Source organism: Phoca vitulina, unplaced genomic scaffold (assembly GCF_004348235.1).
Source record: "Phoca vitulina isolate PV1807 unplaced genomic scaffold, GSC_HSeal_1.0 scaffold21, whole genome shotgun sequence".
Lineage (NCBI taxonomy): Eukaryota > Metazoa > Chordata > Mammalia > Carnivora > Phocidae > Phoca > Phoca vitulina.
In genome coordinates this window covers 12,826,735-12,844,139 of record NW_022589724.1, presented here as the reverse complement: position 1 = coordinate 12,844,139, position 17,405 = coordinate 12,826,735, and the positions used below count along the sequence as shown (strand labels likewise).

At 37.7% G+C, this 17,405-nt stretch overlaps 3 protein-coding genes across 12 annotated transcripts in view; all 3 read left to right on the top strand.

Moving 5' to 3' along the window:
* PTBP3 (polypyrimidine tract binding protein 3) overlaps positions 1 to 17,405 on the top strand; it is a 122,506-nt gene that overhangs the window by 45,323 nt on the left and 59,778 nt on the right. For 3 of the 10 annotated variants that reach the window (XM_032418231.1, XM_032418228.1, XM_032418229.1), the window contains exon 2: positions 3,223 to 3,377. The exons of the other annotated variants lie outside the window; for them this stretch is intronic. The gene's annotated coding sequence lies outside the window, so the exon portion shown is untranslated. The remainder of the gene's footprint in view (positions 1 to 3,222; positions 3,378 to 17,405) is intronic. 10 annotated transcript variants of the gene reach the window in all.
* LOC116640971 (ELL-associated factor 2-like) lies at positions 12,587 to 13,063 on the top strand. Its single transcript, XM_032418235.1, has one exon. It carries the CDS (start codon positions 12,613 to 12,615, stop codon positions 13,051 to 13,053), a length of 441 nt encoding a protein of 146 aa, XP_032274126.1. The 5' UTR covers positions 12,587 to 12,612; the 3' UTR covers positions 13,054 to 13,063.
* LOC116640972 (ELL-associated factor 2-like) lies at positions 12,688 to 13,865 on the top strand. Its single transcript, XM_032418236.1, has one exon. The coding sequence runs from the start codon at positions 13,087 to 13,089 to the stop codon at positions 13,486 to 13,488; it is 402 nt and encodes a 133-aa protein (XP_032274127.1). The 5' UTR covers positions 12,688 to 13,086; the 3' UTR covers positions 13,489 to 13,865.

The window sequence follows — 17,405 nt, the reverse complement described above, 5'->3', positions numbered from 1 at the left end:
AAAAAAAAAAATCACATTGATAATGGGTAGGTGAAAGAGCCAGGCATCCTGTTACGCTAAAGGACCTTTATGGTATTCAGTATAATCTTATCACAAAGTTTTTGTGGTTCATTTAATCTAAATGTGGATTTAAAAAATAATTTCTAAAATTTGATGACTATAGTATCTCTGTTAGTAGAATATTGCTTGTTTGGTAAAGGAGTTATGTATGTACCAAACCAATTGCAGGTACACGTCTGCCCCATAGGACTGTCAGAACAGTATTTTTATCATGACACTGTTGCACTAAAACTTCTGTTTGTATTATTACCTCACAAAAAGTTGATCTTTAATGTAGAACTTTTTTTTTTTTTTTGAGAGGGAGGAAGGAGGGGCAGAGGGGGAGAGAGAGAAAGAATCTTAAGCAGGCTCCATGCCCAGCACGGAGCCTGACTTGGTGCTCAGTCTCACGACCCTGAGATCATGACCTGAGCCAAAATTGAGTCAGATGCTTAACAGAGTGAGCCACCCAGACACCCCTTTAATGTAGAACTTTTTTAAAACTCAGTTTTCATTAGTATTAGATATTTTCACTTTTGATAGAATGACTTCCCAGAAGCTTTATTTTTATTCCATTGAAATGATTCAACGTTCAGTCATTATTGGGTAATAACTGATTTTTCACTGTTAGCAGATGATGATAAAACTGATATAATTTAGCTGCTGGCAAAGTTCTATTAATGGGATCAACATATTAACACCTGTTACTTTACACATGGAGAAGAAACTTCTCAAGTTAAATTAATTCAGAATTACACATTTGTGGTTTTACTGCAAAGACATCAAATGGAATTGGTGATAAGCACAGTTGTGCCTTTCCTTCTGGGAACCTGACCTGTGATCTCATGTTTGTAGGTCTTATTTTATATCCTTTGATAATTATGAAAATGTTTTATACGTTTTTTCATGAATTGTATATTTCTCTTTTTAAATTTAATCTTAGGAATTATGGTAGAGACTATTGTGTACCCTAATACTTTTCTGTTTTCTTTAGTGACAACACTAATTTTTAACTGGGCATGTTGCCTCCCAAATTAAACAGCTACTTTTCAGTCTTCCTTATACCTAGGTGTGGTCATGTGTTTAAGTCCTGGCTAATGAGATACAAGTGGAAGTTATAGAAGTTACTTCTGGAACATCTCTACATGGTTGCAATTTTCCTCTTTTATCCTACTGCCTGCGGGAGTTCCAGCTTCCATCTTAGGTGATGAGGATGAGGGCCGCACCCTAACAGAAAGACAAGTAGAACCTGAGTCACTGAAAACTTTGTATGTCACCATTCCAGATTTGGAATTTCTATAGTTAGACTTTTTACGTGAGCAGTGATTTTTTTTTTTTTTTTAAGCAGCCTTTATTTGAAATATATTATTTTATGCAGGACTATGATTTCAGATAAAAGTAAACAAATGAGGTGAGCCCTGTAATCATCCTGGCATTTTTTCTGGACTCTATGTAAGACTGGGGGGATCCCAGGCAAACATGGCAGAATTGCTGAGTTAAGAGACAGAGATCCAAGTTTGGGAAGGCTGAGGCAACTGGGAGCTATGGAAGCAGTGTATGGAAAAGAAGGGAGCTCTGTGAGAAAAGTGCTCCAGAAATCTCCTTTTGAATCTGTTGCCAAGTAGTAAGCCACACCTGCCTTACCAATAACAGTACACCAGCTCTAACATAAAGGCTACTCTAAACCTACTCTAACAAAGCTTAAAAACAAGCTCTAAAACAATTGCCTGATCTGAAAGTACCTTTTTTTCCAGAAAAGAATCTGGCACATTAAAGGAATAAAACAAATTCTAGTGCTCACAGTGTTGACTGTTCAACCAAAAATTGCCAAACACGGAAAGAACCACAAACTGTGACCTATAACCAGGAGGAAAATCAGTCAACAGAAAGAGACCTAGATGGGGCACCTGGGTGGCTCAGTCAGTTGAGTGTCCAACTCTTGGTTTCAGTTCAGGTCATGGTCTCAGGGTTGGGAGATCGAACCTCATATTGAGCTCCGCACTCAGAGTGGAGTCTGCTTGGGATTCTTTCCCTCTTCATCTCCCTCCTCGTGTCTTCCTCTGCTCTTGTGCTTGCATGCGCGTACTTTCGTGCGCTCTCTCCCCCCCACAAATAAATAAATAAAACCTTAAAAAAAGAAAAGAGACCTAGAAGATGGCAGAGATAATGAAATTAGCAGATTTGGACTTTGAAATGGTTATTAAAAGTATGTTTAAGGATTTAAACTATTAGTGTAATAAGGAGAAAAATGGAACTTCTAAAGATAAGAATATGTCTAAAAAACACATGGCATGGCATTAATAGCACATGTTTTCTGTGGAATAAATGATAAGTCAATTTAAAGACAGCAGTGGCGGGAGGCCTGGCTGGCTTAGTTAGTGGAGCACATGACTCTTGATCTCTGGGTTGTGAGTTCGAGCCCCACATTGAGTGGAGAGATTACTTAAAAATAAAATCCTAAATAAATAGATAGATAGATAGAAAGAAAGAAGATGAAAGCACATAGACCAAAAAGGATTGAGAAATAAATGAACAGAGTCTTCAGTAAACTATAGAAAAAAATCAGGTGGTCCAAACATATGTGTAATTCAGGTCCCAGAAAGGAAGATGGGGGCAGGGAAGCATGTATACCTGAAGAAATAATGACTGAAAATATTCCAAATATAGTAGAATCTATGAAGCTACATAACTAAGAAGTTCAATGAACCACAAGCAGGATAAATACAGTGAAAATCTCACCAAGGCTCATCATAATCAAATTCTTGAAAACCAGGAATGCAAAACAAATCTTAAAAGTAGCCAGAGGGAAAAAAGCCCCATTTTATTCAGTGGAACAAAGGTAAGAATGATACAAAATTTTTTGTCTAAACTGTAAGCAAGAAGACAACAGAGTAACATCTTTAAAGTGCTAAAAATAAATAAATCATCTATATCCATTTAAAGTTTCAAAAATGAAGTTAAAATCAAATTTTCTTTGAGGCTGCAAGAGCCGAGAGCATTTGTCAGTAACAGATGTCTGTTACATGAAATGGTGAAGGAAATTCTTCAGACTTGAGGAAAATGATACCAGGTGGAAACTTGGGTCTGTACAAAATGGTAAATATCCACAAAGTGGATATATGACTTCTCCTTCCTTTTTTTTTTTTTTTTTTTTTTTGGTTTGTTTTGTTTTGTAAATTTAAGATAATTGAAGGAGGATTCTGGGAATAGTGGAGTAAGAAGCACCAGGAATCTGACTCCCTACCTAAACAACAGTTGCACTGACAGACTCTTTCTGTAATTTGGAACTCTGGAATCTATTGAAAGCTTGCAAGTTGTTCCAGAGGAAGACTTAGAAGGTAAATTGTGTTTTATTTTGGTCAATTTCAGCTCTTAGCACAGTAGCAGCCACCTATCCTCTGCTCTTTTTTTTTTTAAGATTTTATTTATTTGGGAGAGAGAGAAAGAGAAAGCACGAGCCGGGGGAGGGAGGTGGGGGACGGGGTGGAGGGGGAGAGGGAGAAGCAGGCTCCCCGATGAGCAGGGAGCCCAATGCGGGGCTCCATCTCAGGACCCTGGGATCATGACTTGAGCCGAAGACAGACACTTAACCGACTGAGCCACCCAGGTGCCCCCAGTAGGTACGTACATGTTCCAGAAGCAGCTTATAAATAGCTTGAGGGAGCCAACATGGTTAGAAATGACCATGTCCTCTTAATTTTCAGGAATCTGTGTTCTGATTGTTAATTGCTTCTTCTGAGCGCACAGTTGCAGACAAAGAGGCAGGCAGCCATTGTCTTTGCATCTCCTCCTATTGTAGCAAACTATCCCCCCCTCCTCCTATGACTTCTAGTGAATTCAAAGAGCTGGCACTCTTTCCCTCTCCCTTCATTTTTCCTCTTTCACCCTTTTTGGGAGTGAGATATTAAAAACTAAGACATTAAAAAACAACTGCATCTATAGGGAAAATTAGAAAGTGATAGTACATGCCTGGGAAAAGGCTCAAAAGAAACCAGAGAAGATCTTAAATTTACATAAACCCAAGGCTGATTCTTGGTACAGAGATAGCTTACAACAATCAAAAAACAAAAAACAGTAACAAAAACTTAGAAGACTCTGAAGAAGGGGAAGAATCTGATTTCCAGAGTTACCACAGTCCCAAATTATTTTTTAATAAAGATTTTATTTTATTTTAAAGATTTATTTATTTTAGAGAGAGAGGGAGAGTGTGTGCCGAGTGGGTGGAGGGATAGAGGGATAGAATCTTGAAGCAGACTCCGCATTGAGCACAGAGCCCGATTCAGGGCTCAATCCCATGACCCATGCCTGAGTCAAAACCAAGAAGTCAGATGCTTAACCAACTGAGCTACCCAGGCACCCCAATAAAGATTGCATTTTTAAGTAATCGCTTCAGCCAACATGGGGCTTGAACTTACAGCCCTGAGATCAAGAGTCGGATGCTTCACTGACTGAGCCAGCCGGGTGTTCCACCACAGCCCCAGATTTGTTGAAAAACATGAGTATAAACATCCAAGAAGCTCCAAGTAAGGTGAACTCAAGGAGACCCACATGAGATACATATAATCAAACTTTCCATAGACAAAGAATCTTGAAAGCCAAAAGAGAGAATCAACTCAGCACATACAAGGGATCCTCAATAAGAATATGAGCATGTTTCTCATCAGGAACTTTGGGGGCCAGAAAGCAGTGAGCCTAAAAGAATGAAGATTTAATTCTTTTTTTTAGTCCTGTGTTTGGCAAAACTGTCCTTCAAAAGTGTCTTTGTTTGTGTTTTAGTTTAAATAAATTTGATTTAAAAAAATAAATTAGATCATTTATGTGTAACACACTTGACTCTAAAGTCCAATCACAGATTAAGAAAAAAAAAGAGGGCTGCCTGGCTGTCTCGATTTGTGGAATGTGTGACTTCTGATCTTGGGGTTGTGAGTTCAAGCCCCATGTTCGAGGTAGAGATCCTAAGGGGCACCTGGGTGGCTCAGTTGGTTAAGCATCTGCCTTTGGCTCAGGTCATAATCCCACAGTCCTGGATTGAGCCCCATGTTGGGCTCCCTGCTCATTGGGGAGTCTGCTTCTCCCTCTTCCCCCTCCCCCTTCTGCCCCTCCCCCCACTCATGTGCACACGTGCCCTCCCTCTCTCACTCTCAAATAAGTAAAGTCTTAAAAAAGATGTGGTGTGTATACACACACATACATACACATATGGAATGGAATGTTATTCAGCCATAAAAAAAAGAATGAAATATTGCCATTTGCAATGACGTGGATGGTGCTAGAGAGTATTATGCTAAGCAAGATAGAAAACAAGAAATACCATATGATATCCCACCAACAGTGCATGATGGTTCCTTTTTCTGCACATCATCACCAACACCTAGTCTTTCTTGTGTTACTGATTTTAGCCATTCTGACAGGTGTGAGGTGATATCGCATTGTAGTTTTGATTTGCATTTCCCTGATGGTAAGTGATGATGAGCATCTTTTCATCTGTTGACCATCTGCATGTCTTCCTTGGAAGAAATGTCTGTTCATGTCTTCTACTCATTTTTTAATTGGATTATTTTTTTGTTGGGTGTTGAGCTTTATAAGTTCTTTATATATTTTGGATACTAACCCTTTATTGGATATGTCATTTGTAAATAACTTCTCTCATTTTGTAGGTTGTCTTTTAGTTTTGTTGATTGTTTACTTTGCTGTGCAGAAGCTTGATTTTGCCGTAGTACCAATAATTTATTTATTCTTTTGTTTCCCATGCCTCAGTAGACATACCTAGAAAGAATTTGCTACAGCCGATATCCAAGAAGTTACTGTCTGTGTTCTCTTCTAGGATTTTTATGGTTTCAGGCCTCACATTTAGGTCTTTAATCTGTTTTGACTTTATTTTTGTGTGTTGTGAAAGAAAGTGGGCCAGTTTCATCCTTTTGCATGTTGCTATCCAGTTCTCCCAACACCATTTGTTGAAGAGACTCTTTTTTTCCCATTGGATATTCTTTCCTGCTTTGTCAAAGATTAATTGACCATATGGTTGTGGGTGTATTTGTGGGTTTTCTTTTCTGTTCCAATGATCTGTATGTCAGTTTTTGTGCCAGTACCATAGTGTTTTCATTACTACAGCTTTGTAATATAACTTGAAGTCTGGAATTGTGGTATCTCCAGCTTTACTTTTCTTTTTCAAGATTGCTTTGGCTGTTTGGGGTCTTTGGTGGTTCCATACCAGATTTTAGAGGATTGTTTGTTCTAGTTCTGTGAAAACTGCTGTTGGTATTTTGATAGGGATTGCATTAAATGTGTAGATTGCTTTGGGTAGTGTAGACATTTTAACAGTATTTGTTCTTCCAGTCTGTGAGCATGGAATGTTTTTCCATTTCTTTGTGTTCCCTTCCATTTCTTTCATCAGTGTTTTATAGTTTTCAAAGTACAGGTCTTTCACAAGAGCTGCATTTTTAAAAATGTTATTAATATAAAAACTAGCATGTGACTTATTTGTAGCTCTACATTTTTTCCCATGTAATTTAGGAGACTAATGCATTTAAAAGAATTTTTAGTTCATGTTTTGGGGCACACGTGTATAAGATTATAGTATTGTAACATCAGCAACAGAAAGGGTTGGGGATAGAGGTGTAAAGGAACAGAGTTTTTGTATGTTACTGAAGATAAACTGGCATAAATTCAGATTAGAGTGTTACAACTTGAAGATATGAAGTATAATCCCCACGATAACTACAAAGAAAATAGCCATAGAATATGCACAAAAGGAAGTGAGAGTACTTGAAGTCATAGAGACAGGGAGTAGAATGGTGGTTGCAGGGGCTGGAGGAAGAGGGAAATAGAAGGAGTTACTGTTTAATGAGTATAGAATTTCAGTTTTACGTGATGAAAAGAGTTACTGAAATGGATGGTGGTGATAGCTGCACAACATTATGACTGTGTTTAATACTACTGAATTCTACATTTGAAAATGGTTAGGATAGTGAATTTTGCTATGTGATTTTACTACAGTAAAAAGAAGGAAAGAAAGGGAAAAAAAGTATAGATTCCTCTCTATGGAAAGGTCTCCAAGATACATTAAGTGTTGGGGCGCCTGGGTGGCTCAGTTGGTTAGGCGTCTGCCTTTGGCTTGGGTCATGATCCCAGGGTCTTAGGGTTGGGCCCCACGTCGGGCTCCCTGCTCAGTGGGGAGTCTTAAAAAAAAAAAAAGATACATTAAGGGATGCCTGGGTGGCTCAGTTGGTTAAGCATCTGCCTTTGGCTCAAGTCGTGATCCCGGGGTCCTGGGATCGAGTCCCGCATCGGGAGCCTGCTTCTCCCTCTGCCTGCCGCTTCCCCTGCTTGTGTGCGCGCTCTCTCTGACAAATAAATAAATAAAATCTTAAAAAAAAAAAAGATTAAGTGTATAAAACATGATGTAAAAAAAAAAAGATAATTGACTATTTAAAGCAAGATAGTAGTAATATATTTGGGGGTTATAGCATATGTGAAAAGTAAAATAAAAGACGGTAACACAAAGGTTTTGATGAGGGAAATAGACACATACTTTGAAAAGTTCTTACATTATACCTAGGTTTTACCATTTAAAGGTGGACTGTGGCAAGTTAAAGATGCATATTGATGATTTATCCCCAGTGCAGTCACTTAAACAAAAGTAAGCAAAGAGTATAAAGATTCTAGTTAAAAAGTAGAGATTAGGGGCGCCTGGGTGGCTCAGATGGTTAAGCGTCTACCTTCAGCTCAGGTTATGATCCCAGGGTCCTGGGATCGAGCCCCACATCGGGCTCCTGGCTTAGCAGGGAGTCTGCTTCTCCCTCTCCCTCTGCCTCTCCCACTGCTCATGCTCTCTCTCTCTCTCTATCTCTGTGTCTCAAATGAATAAATAAAATCTTTAAAAAATATATATATATTTAAAAAAAACAGATTATCTGCCTTTTATGTTTATATGTTTCATTTATGCATGACATATTATCTTTTCTTGAAAAATTGATTCCTTTATTATGAAATGTCTCCTCATCCCTGGTAATATTCCTTTTCCTGAGGCCTGCTTTGTTCAATACCCATACAGCCACTCAGCTCTATTGTGATTCCTGTTTACATACTTATCTTCTTCCATTCCTTTTACTTTGAACCTGAGATTTTATATTTAAAATGAATTTCTTCTGGGACACTTGGCTGGCTCAGTCAGTAGAGCATGTGATTCTTGGTCTTGGGGTTGTGAGTTCAAGCCCCACATTGGGTGTAGAGATTACCTAAAAATAAAACTTTTTAAAAAAATGGATTTCTGGGGCGCCTGAGTGGCTCAGTCGTTAAGCGTCTGCCTTCGGCTCAGGTCATGATCTCAGGGTCCTGGGATCAAGCCCCACATCGGGCTCCCTGCTCCGCGGGAAGCCTGCTTCTCCCTCTCCCACACCCCCTGCTTGTGTTCCCTCTTTCACTGTGTCTTTCTGTCAAATAAGTAAATAAAATCTTTAAAAAAAAAAATGGATTTCTTCTTCACATCATATAATTGCGTCTTGCTTTTATCAGACTGATAAACTCTACCTTTTATTTGGAATCTTTTGCCATTTCCACTTAATAAAATTATTTGACCTGGTTGGTTCTGAGCCTGCCATCTTGCTATTTGTTTTCTATTTGTCCCATTTATTCTTTGTTTCCTAGCTTTCTTTAGGCCATTTTTTTAATATTTCATTTTATTTATTATTTATCATTTTGTGTTCCATTGTATTTATTTGTATTTCTTGGTAAGTGTATATATACCTTGAAAAAATATGTATAATTTTAATATATAATAATATATAAAACTATATAAAGTGTATATGATTTTTATTTGCAATATATATAATTTTATATATAGCATGATTTTTATTTATAATACGTAATTTTTATTTATAATCAATATATATAAAATATATAAATATATAAATTGTTATATATATACACACTTAATTACAGAGCTTCAAAATATATAAAATGAAAGCTTATAGAACTAAATAAATAGACAAATTCACAGTTATAGCTGGAGATTTCAAAACTTCTATCTCAGTAATTGGTAGCATAGTAAATAGAAAATCAGGACACAGAAGAGGGGTTGACAGACTGTGACATGTTGGCCAAATCTGTCTTATTTGCCCATTTTTATATTCCGTGTGACCTAAGACTGATTTTTACATTTTTAAATTGTGAAAAAAATAAAACAATAATATTCTGAGATACATGAAGCTTATATGAAATAGAAATTTCAGTGTTTATACATAAAACTTTATTTGAACCCAGGCACACTCCTTTATTTACATCCCTATGGGTGCTTCCATGCTACCTCTGTAGAGTTAAATAGATGCAATAGAGATTATATGTCTCACAAATCCTAAAATATTTATGTAGCCCTTTAAGAAGAAGTTTGTACATCCCCTAATATAGACGTTTTGAACACTAATAACCAGCTTGTTTTAATTGACAATGGAACGGTTTCTGTAACACTGTTAGAATACACATTTTTTTAAGTTCACATGAAATAGTCACCAAGATAGGCTATATTTGGATCCTAAAACAAGTCTCAGTAAAGGTGAATGCATTAAAATTATGTAGGGTTAGTTCTCTTACTTCATTAAAATTATATTAGAAATCAAAAAAGTATAATCCTCAATATATGGGGGAAATTTTCCGAATTACTTATAGAAAAGGTAACACTTAACCTATGGATCAAATATGTCACAAAGGAAATTAGAAAATATTTTGAATTGAATTAAAATGAAAACACAATTTACTAAACTTTGAAGGGTGCAGCTAGAACTGTTCTTAGAAGGAAACTTAATAGCTTTAAATGTTTATATTAGAAAAGAAAAAGGTATAAAATGAATTATCTACGCTTCTAAGCATAGCAGAGAAAAGCAAGTGAAACTCCCAAGTAAATAGGATGAAAATATTAAATATGAGGAGCTTAGATTAAGGACATAGAAAACAAGCAGTAGAGAAAAAATAATGAAACCAATAGTTGTTTTTTTATAGGTCAATAAAATTGATAAACTTCTAGGTAGACCAAAAAATGAGAGAAATTACCAACATCAAGAATGCTTCTATACATTAAAAGGCTAGTGTTACAGACTGAATGTATACCTCCCAAATTCATGTGTGTAAGGCCCAATCTTCAATGTGATGGTATATGGAAATGGGGCCTTGGAGTTGGAGCCCTCATAATGGAATTAGTGTCCTTACAAAGAGATACCGGAGAGCTTGCTCTTGCCTCCATTCCTGCCATGTGAGGACACTGAAAAGGTGCCTTGTCTATAAGCCAGGAAAAGAGTCTTCATTAGAAAGTGAAATGCTGGCACCTTAATTTTGTGTTGTTTTTTTTTTTTTTAAAGATTTTATTTATTTATTTGACAGAGAGAGAGCGAGAGAGGGAACACAAGCAGGGGGAGTGGGAGAGGGAGAAGCAGGCCTACCGCAGAGCAGGGAGCCCAATGCAGGGCTCGATCCCAGGACTCTGGGATCATGACCTGAGCCGAAGGCAGACGCTTAAAGACTGAGCCACCCAGGTGCCCCCGGCACCTTAATTTGGGACTTCTAATCTCCAGAACTATGAGAAAGTAAATTTCTATTGTTAAACCACCCTGTCTGTTGTATTTGGTTATAGTATCTTAAGCAGGCTAAGACAGAGATTAAGAAAATATTATGAACAATTTAAAGCCAGTAAAATGAACAGGCATTCATTCAGTTTAGAAGTGGACAAATTCCTTGAAAAATACAAAGTACCACAACTGATGCAAAATGGCTAGAAAACCCAAATAACTCTATACCTGTTTTAAAAAATCAAATTGAGAAAGAAAGTTAAGACCTAATGGCTTTATTTAAGGAAATAATAATACAAGTGCTACACAAATTCTTTCAGAATATAGAAGAGAAGAACACTGTTTAATTTATTTTATGGAGTTAGTATTACCCTTGATAACAGGAGGGGAAAGAAAACTACAGATTAATATCCCTCATGAAATTGGACCCAAAAATAATATTTAGAATGCATTAAATTAAATTCAGCTGTATATCTATGGAAAGGAGATCATATATCATGACCAAGTCAGAATTATTCCAAAAATACAAAGTGGTTTACCTTTTGAAAATTAGTGCAACATACTCTATTAACAGAATAAAGAGAAAAACTTTATGATCATCTTAATATATCCTGCGATGACATTTGAAAAATTCAGTTTTTATTTATGATAAACAAGACCCTCAGCCACCTAGGAATAGAAGGGCACGTGTTTACCCTGATAAAGGTATGAAACTACATCATACTTAATGGTGTAAGGGAATCCTATCCGCTGAAATCCACTGTGATGCAAGTATGTCCAGTCTCATTATTTCTGTTCAACTTTGTACAAGAAGTTCTAGCCAGGTCAATAAAACTAGAATAAGAAATAAAAGGCAGGGACGCCTGGGTGGCTTAGTCAGTTAAACGTCTGTCTTCAGCTCAGGTCATGATCTCAGGGTCCTGGGATCAAGTCCCACATCGGGCCCCTTGTTCAGCGGGGAGTCTGCTGCTCCCTCTGCCTGCTCTGCCTGCCGTTCCCCCCGCTTGTGCTCTCTCTCTCTGTTTCTGACATAAATAAAATATTAAAAAGAAAAATAAAAGGCATACGTGTTGGAAAGTAAGGAATAAAGCTGTATATGTAGGAAATTCTAAAGAATTACTAAGGTTGCAGGATACAGGGTCAGGAATATGTGTAAGACCATTACACTGAAAACCACAGAATGTTGTTAAGGGAAATTAAAGAAGGCCTAAATAAATGCAGAGAGAAATAATGATGTATATGTTTTGGATGACTCAAAACTGTATGATGTGTACCTGTATGATGTGTACCCAGATAAGTACCTGATTTCAAGAATGGCTATAAAGGGGCTGGCTCGGTCGGAAGAGCATGTGACTTTTGATCTCAAGGTTGTGAGTTCAAGCTCCACTTTGGGTGTAGAGATTACTAAAAAAAAAAAAATTAACAATTTAAAAAAGAAAAAAGAATTGCTCTAAAGCTATAGTGATCAAGACAGTATGGTAGTGTCATATGGTACATGTTTAGCTTGAGGAGGTGGGGGTTTTGGAGGGAGGACTGACTACAAAGGAGCACCAGGGAACTTTTGGAGATGGTGGAAATGTTCTGTATCTTGATTTTTGCCGTCATATGGGTATATACATTTGTCAAAAGTTGTCATACTGCATTTAAAATGTAGGTGGATTTTATTATATCTAAAGTATAACCTAATAAAGTTGCATTTTTAAAAAGATCCATATTGGGGGCGCCTGGGTGGCTCAGTCGGTTAAGCGTCTGCCTTCAATTCAGGTTATGATCTCAGGTTCCTGAGATCAAGCCCTGCATCCAGCTCTCTGCTCAGCGGGGAGCCTGCTTCTCCCTCTCCCTCTGCTGCTCCCCCTGCTTGTGCTCTCTCTCTCTGTCAAATAAATAAATAATCTTTAAAAAAAATAAAAAGATCCATATTTCTAGGATAGTTTTCTTGGTGGATTTCTCCAGTTTTGAGATGGGAATATATGAATTTTAAACTTCTGGAGTCTGCTGGCTGCCCGGGCCACAGCAAATGCAGCTGCTTCAGGATGAGGTGGCAGATGGGAGTGAGCGCAGGTGGCCAAGGCAAAGTTGCAGCGGGAGAATAATGATGAATGGAGCAGCGGGACCCTCGCACATGGACCGTCGCGAGCAGGTTCTCACATTAGGCGAGAGTTTCGAGAAGCAGCCACGCTGTGCGTTCCACACTGTACACTATGACTTCAAACCTGCTTCTATTTCTATTGACACTTCCTGTGAAGGAGAGCTTACAGTCGGCAAAGGTGAACAGGTGACAATAACTGTGCCAGATATAGAGGGTTCAACTCCACCAGTAACTGTTTTCAAAGGTTCAGAGAAACCTTACTTAAAGGAATGCATTTCAATTATTAACCATGACACTGGAGAATGCCAACTGGAAAAACTCAGCAGCCACATCACTGTAAAAAGAACAAGAGTTGAAGGAAGTCGTTAACTTCAGTATCGTTGAGAGCAATGGTAGCAACAAATGCGGACTTCAGCTAGGACTCCCCATCTTGTGAAACAGTCTCCATCTGAAGACAAAATGTCCCCAGCATCTCCAATGGATGATATTGAGAGAGAACTGAAGGCAGAAGCTAGTCTAATGGACCAGATGAGTAGTTGTGATAGTTCATTGGATTCCAAAAGTTCATCATCTTCAAGTAGTGAGGATAGTTCCAGTGATTCAGACGATGAAGAGTGCAGATCCTCTCCTTCTGATCCAGGGAATTATATCTCAGGACATCCTGCCATGTCTGCCATGCCACATTGCAGGATTCCTGATACGGATGCCGGCCAGAATAGATCTCATGACAACAGTGGCCTTCTGATGAGTACTTTAAGAAATGATTTGCAGCTGAGTGAATCAGGAAGTGGCAGTGATGATTGAAGAAACATTCAGCTATAAATATAAAATTTTTAAGACGTGATAATTTATTTTATATTAAGAATCAAGATTCCTAATACTGAAGAAAATGTGTCTTAACTTTTGATGATAAAAGAAATTAAATTTGGTTCAGAATTTTCAGTTGATGTTATATTTTTGGCGTTTTTAAAGTACCAGCATTTCCATTTATTAGGCTTTACAGATGAGAAAACAGACGTTAGGTAACTTGCCCACATATTGTTAGTTAACAAGTAGCAGATCAGGTGTTCTAGAGTTCAAGTTCAATGCTCTGTTTTAAAACACTGCTGTCTCCCAATTGTGAAATGTCAAAACAATTGATTTATAATAAATGCCCATGGTTTAAAAAAAAAAAAAAAGACTCTTCTACTTATTTTCTGTGGAACCTGACTAATATGTAGCAGGCATTCAGTAGTTTTCAATATATTGTTTAATAAAATCAAGATTTTTTACAAGTTAAGTATTTTGAATGCTGATTTTCATAATAAAATTTTTGGAAAGTCTCTAATGTATTTTGTACAGAGTAATTCTTCAAAGTCATGTATTTAATACATTAGAATTTCCTTGTTTCCTGTTGACTTTTAGTAAATTATGGCCATGTGATTGCTTATATATTTTCCATTTTCAGATTATTATATTCATCAAGTCTTTGGCTATAACCTTTTCTGGGGTCATCTAGATGAGTAGTTCTTAGATTTTTAAATTTCATAGAATAATAAAATTTTTAGTTAATTTTGAGCAATGTCTTAAATTTTGCTAAGTAAGCACATCAATAGAAAAAAGTCACTGTCACCTACAGTCTTCATTTTAATACCAAAAAGGTAGAAAGAACATCACTTCCAGGTAAAATAGCCCTTCCTAAGAAAATCGAGACATATTATTGATTACTATATACTAGGCATTATACCTAGTATTTAAAGATTTTTTATTCGTTTGAGAGACAGAGAAAGTTCGAGCAAGAGTTCGAGCAAGAGCATGAGCAGGGGGAGGGGCAGAGGGAGAGGAAGAAGCAGACTCCCTGCTGAGCAGGGTGCCTGATGTGGGGCTCCATCCCAGGACCCTGGGATCACGACCTGAGCGGAAGGCAGATGCTTAACTGACTGAGCGACCCAGGTGCCCCTACATCTAGTATTTAAATATGTTATCTAATTTAATTTTCAAAATAGCCCTGTTATTATATTGATTTGACTGGAAAAGAATTTGAGGCTCAGTTATATCAGGTAACTTGGTTAGAACAGGTTGTCTGATTTAATAGCACATGTTCTTAACATAGTTCAGGCACTTTTATAATTCAGAACAATTAGCCTAAAATGGTGGGTTTCTATAATTGCATATTTCTTTTTTTTTTTTAAGATCTTATTTATTTATTTGAAAGACAGGGAGCACGCGCACAAGCCAGGGGGAGAGGCAGAGGGAGAAGCAGGCTCCCCGCCAAGCAAGGAGCCTGACGCGGGGCTTGATCCCAGAACCCTAGGATCATGACCTGAGCCGAAGGCAGACGCCTAACCAACTGAGCCACCCAGACACCCCTAATGCATATTTCTCGATAAAAATTTGTTACCATAGGGTTTTTGTTTTTTTTTTTAAGATTTTATTTATTTATTTGACAGAGAGCACAAGTAGGCAGAGCGGCAGGCAGAGGGAGAGGGAGAAGCAGGCTCTCCGCCGAGCAGGGAGCCCGATGCGGGGCTAGACCCCAGAACCCTGAAATCATGACCTGAGCCGAAGGCAGACGTTTAACCAACTGAGCCACCCAGGCGCCCCTTACCATAGGTCTTTATTTGATAGTCTAACACGAGCTCAAATAGCATATATAGGCATTCATTTTTACTCACACGGGTAATGATTAAAACCTCTGTTAAAGAAACAACCTTCTAAATGTTCATTTGTTTTGGAGTATTCTGGGTAAATTGATAAAATCCTGTTGCTTTTAGGATGTTTCTCCAGTTTTTTAACACCTTGTGCTGGTTAAGAAAGCACAAGATGGTAGTATTATTGTCTGGCCATCTAGGCCTACGAGGAGGGTGCAAAAGGGCACACCCCGTGCCCTTTCACTCCTATCTAGAACATGATATGTAGGGTTCTGATTTAGTGACAGTGTTACCATTATAATCCACATAAATCTGCACATACTTTGGAAAATTTATGTCGGTATCAAGTTGCTTGCTTTTTTCTAGGAATGGTAAGACATTTTGAGATTTTTGTGCTAAAAAATATTACCTTTAAACTTTAGTTTGAATGACACTTTTTATACTTGCTAACTATGTACAAAAATCATTTATTCTCTGGACCTGTCTCTTCATCTGTTAAAATTAGTAAGATTTATCTCAGGTATATTGTCAACTCAGATGAGGCAGGATAAGTGAAAACTAGAAACTAAGGGACATTTTAGGTGGTTGGAAGCCCATCATAGTGTTTAAAGCAGAATAGTGATGTGATACGCTATTTTAGTTTGGTTGGTAAGATGTTGGATCTGAGTGATGGTAGAGGGGGAGTGAGGCTAGAGGAAGGCAGAATAGAAGGGGAAGATCTTGATGAACTTAATGACATCGAGAGTGGACATGAAAACTGTAATCAGTCATTTTGGAGGGAAAAATCAGTATTTCTGGGTGATTGAGAGGAGGGAGAAGAATCTCTTGCCTCCCAGATTTATTTGCAGTAAATATTTGACTGCCTGTTACTTGCAGTCTTGCTGGCATTGCTGTATACAGGCACAGCCGCTAAGGCCCTATAGGCATTGATAGTCTTTGGGGTCTGGGTAGGATGCTGCCTGCATTCATGAGCAGAACATTTGGGAGTGAGTGCTGGTTTGCGTTACTAAGTCAACCTGCCCACTTGTAAGCAAGTTGAGTTCTGTGCCACAGATATGGGTACAGAATATGGCCATATAATTTTTATGTGGTCTTCATGTTATTTGTTTGCAAAGTTCCATTAATGTTTGGAAAAATGATAATTTTAGGCATTTGGAAAGATTGTATTTTACTCCTAATAGTGCTGAGTATGTAATGAAACTCAGGGCTTTCAGATAATTTGCATTCATTCAGTCATACATGGTGCTATTTTTGGGGAAAAACATTTCTGAATCTTATGTACATAAATTTGAGTATTCATTACAGGCTTGTCAGTTCTAGTTATTGTCAGTGTTAAAAGGATTTAAATAAAAGTTAGCTGTAAACTGGGCTAATGGATTTCTTTATTGTGCAGCAGTGGTTCTCAAACTTCAGATTGCATCGAAATCATCTGGAGGGCTTGTTAAAACATAGGTTACTGGGTCCCACCCCAAGCTTCTGATTTAGTAGGTCTGGGGTAGGGCTGAGAATTTGCATTTCTAACAAGATGATGCTTATGTTAAGACCTACTGTTACATAATTAGTAATAAGATTATATTAGGAAATCACAGTTTAGCTTCTAAAAAAACGCTTCATGAAAAGATTAGTAAAAAATACATAATGCCTAAGAAATAAACTTAATTTGATACAGCTCAAATCCAAATCCCCTCAGGATGTAGTAAACATAAAATTTCTTTTATAATCTTTACTAAAAGTTATTCTTATTTATTTACCACTAGAACTAATAATTAGGAAAATATCTTTAAAAATACATTAGAGGGGCGCCTGGGTGGCTCAGTCGTTAAGTGTCTGCCTTCGGCTCGGGTCATGATCCCAGCGTCCTAGGATCAAGACCTGCATCGGGCTCCCTGCTCCGCGGGAGGCCTGCTTCTCCCTCTCCCTCTCCCCCTGCTTGTGTTCCCTCTCTCGCTGTGTCTCTCTCTGTCAAATAAATAAATAAAATCTTTTAAAAAAATAAAAATAAAAATACATTAGAGACCTAAACATTGTTCTCTACTCACAACAAATAGTTGACTCTTTAGAGGTAGTATTTAGAGGTATGAGATACCTCTA

What these genes read in the sequence shown, in the direction of transcription:
- LOC116640971 (XM_032418235.1), top strand. Translation starts at nt 12,613, where the DNA reads ATGCAGCTGCTTCAGGATGAGGTGGCAGATGGGAGTGAGCGCAGGTGG.
- LOC116640972 (XM_032418236.1), top strand. Translation starts at nt 13,087, where the DNA reads ATGCGGACTTCAGCTAGGACTCCCCATCTTGTGAAACAGTCTCCATCT.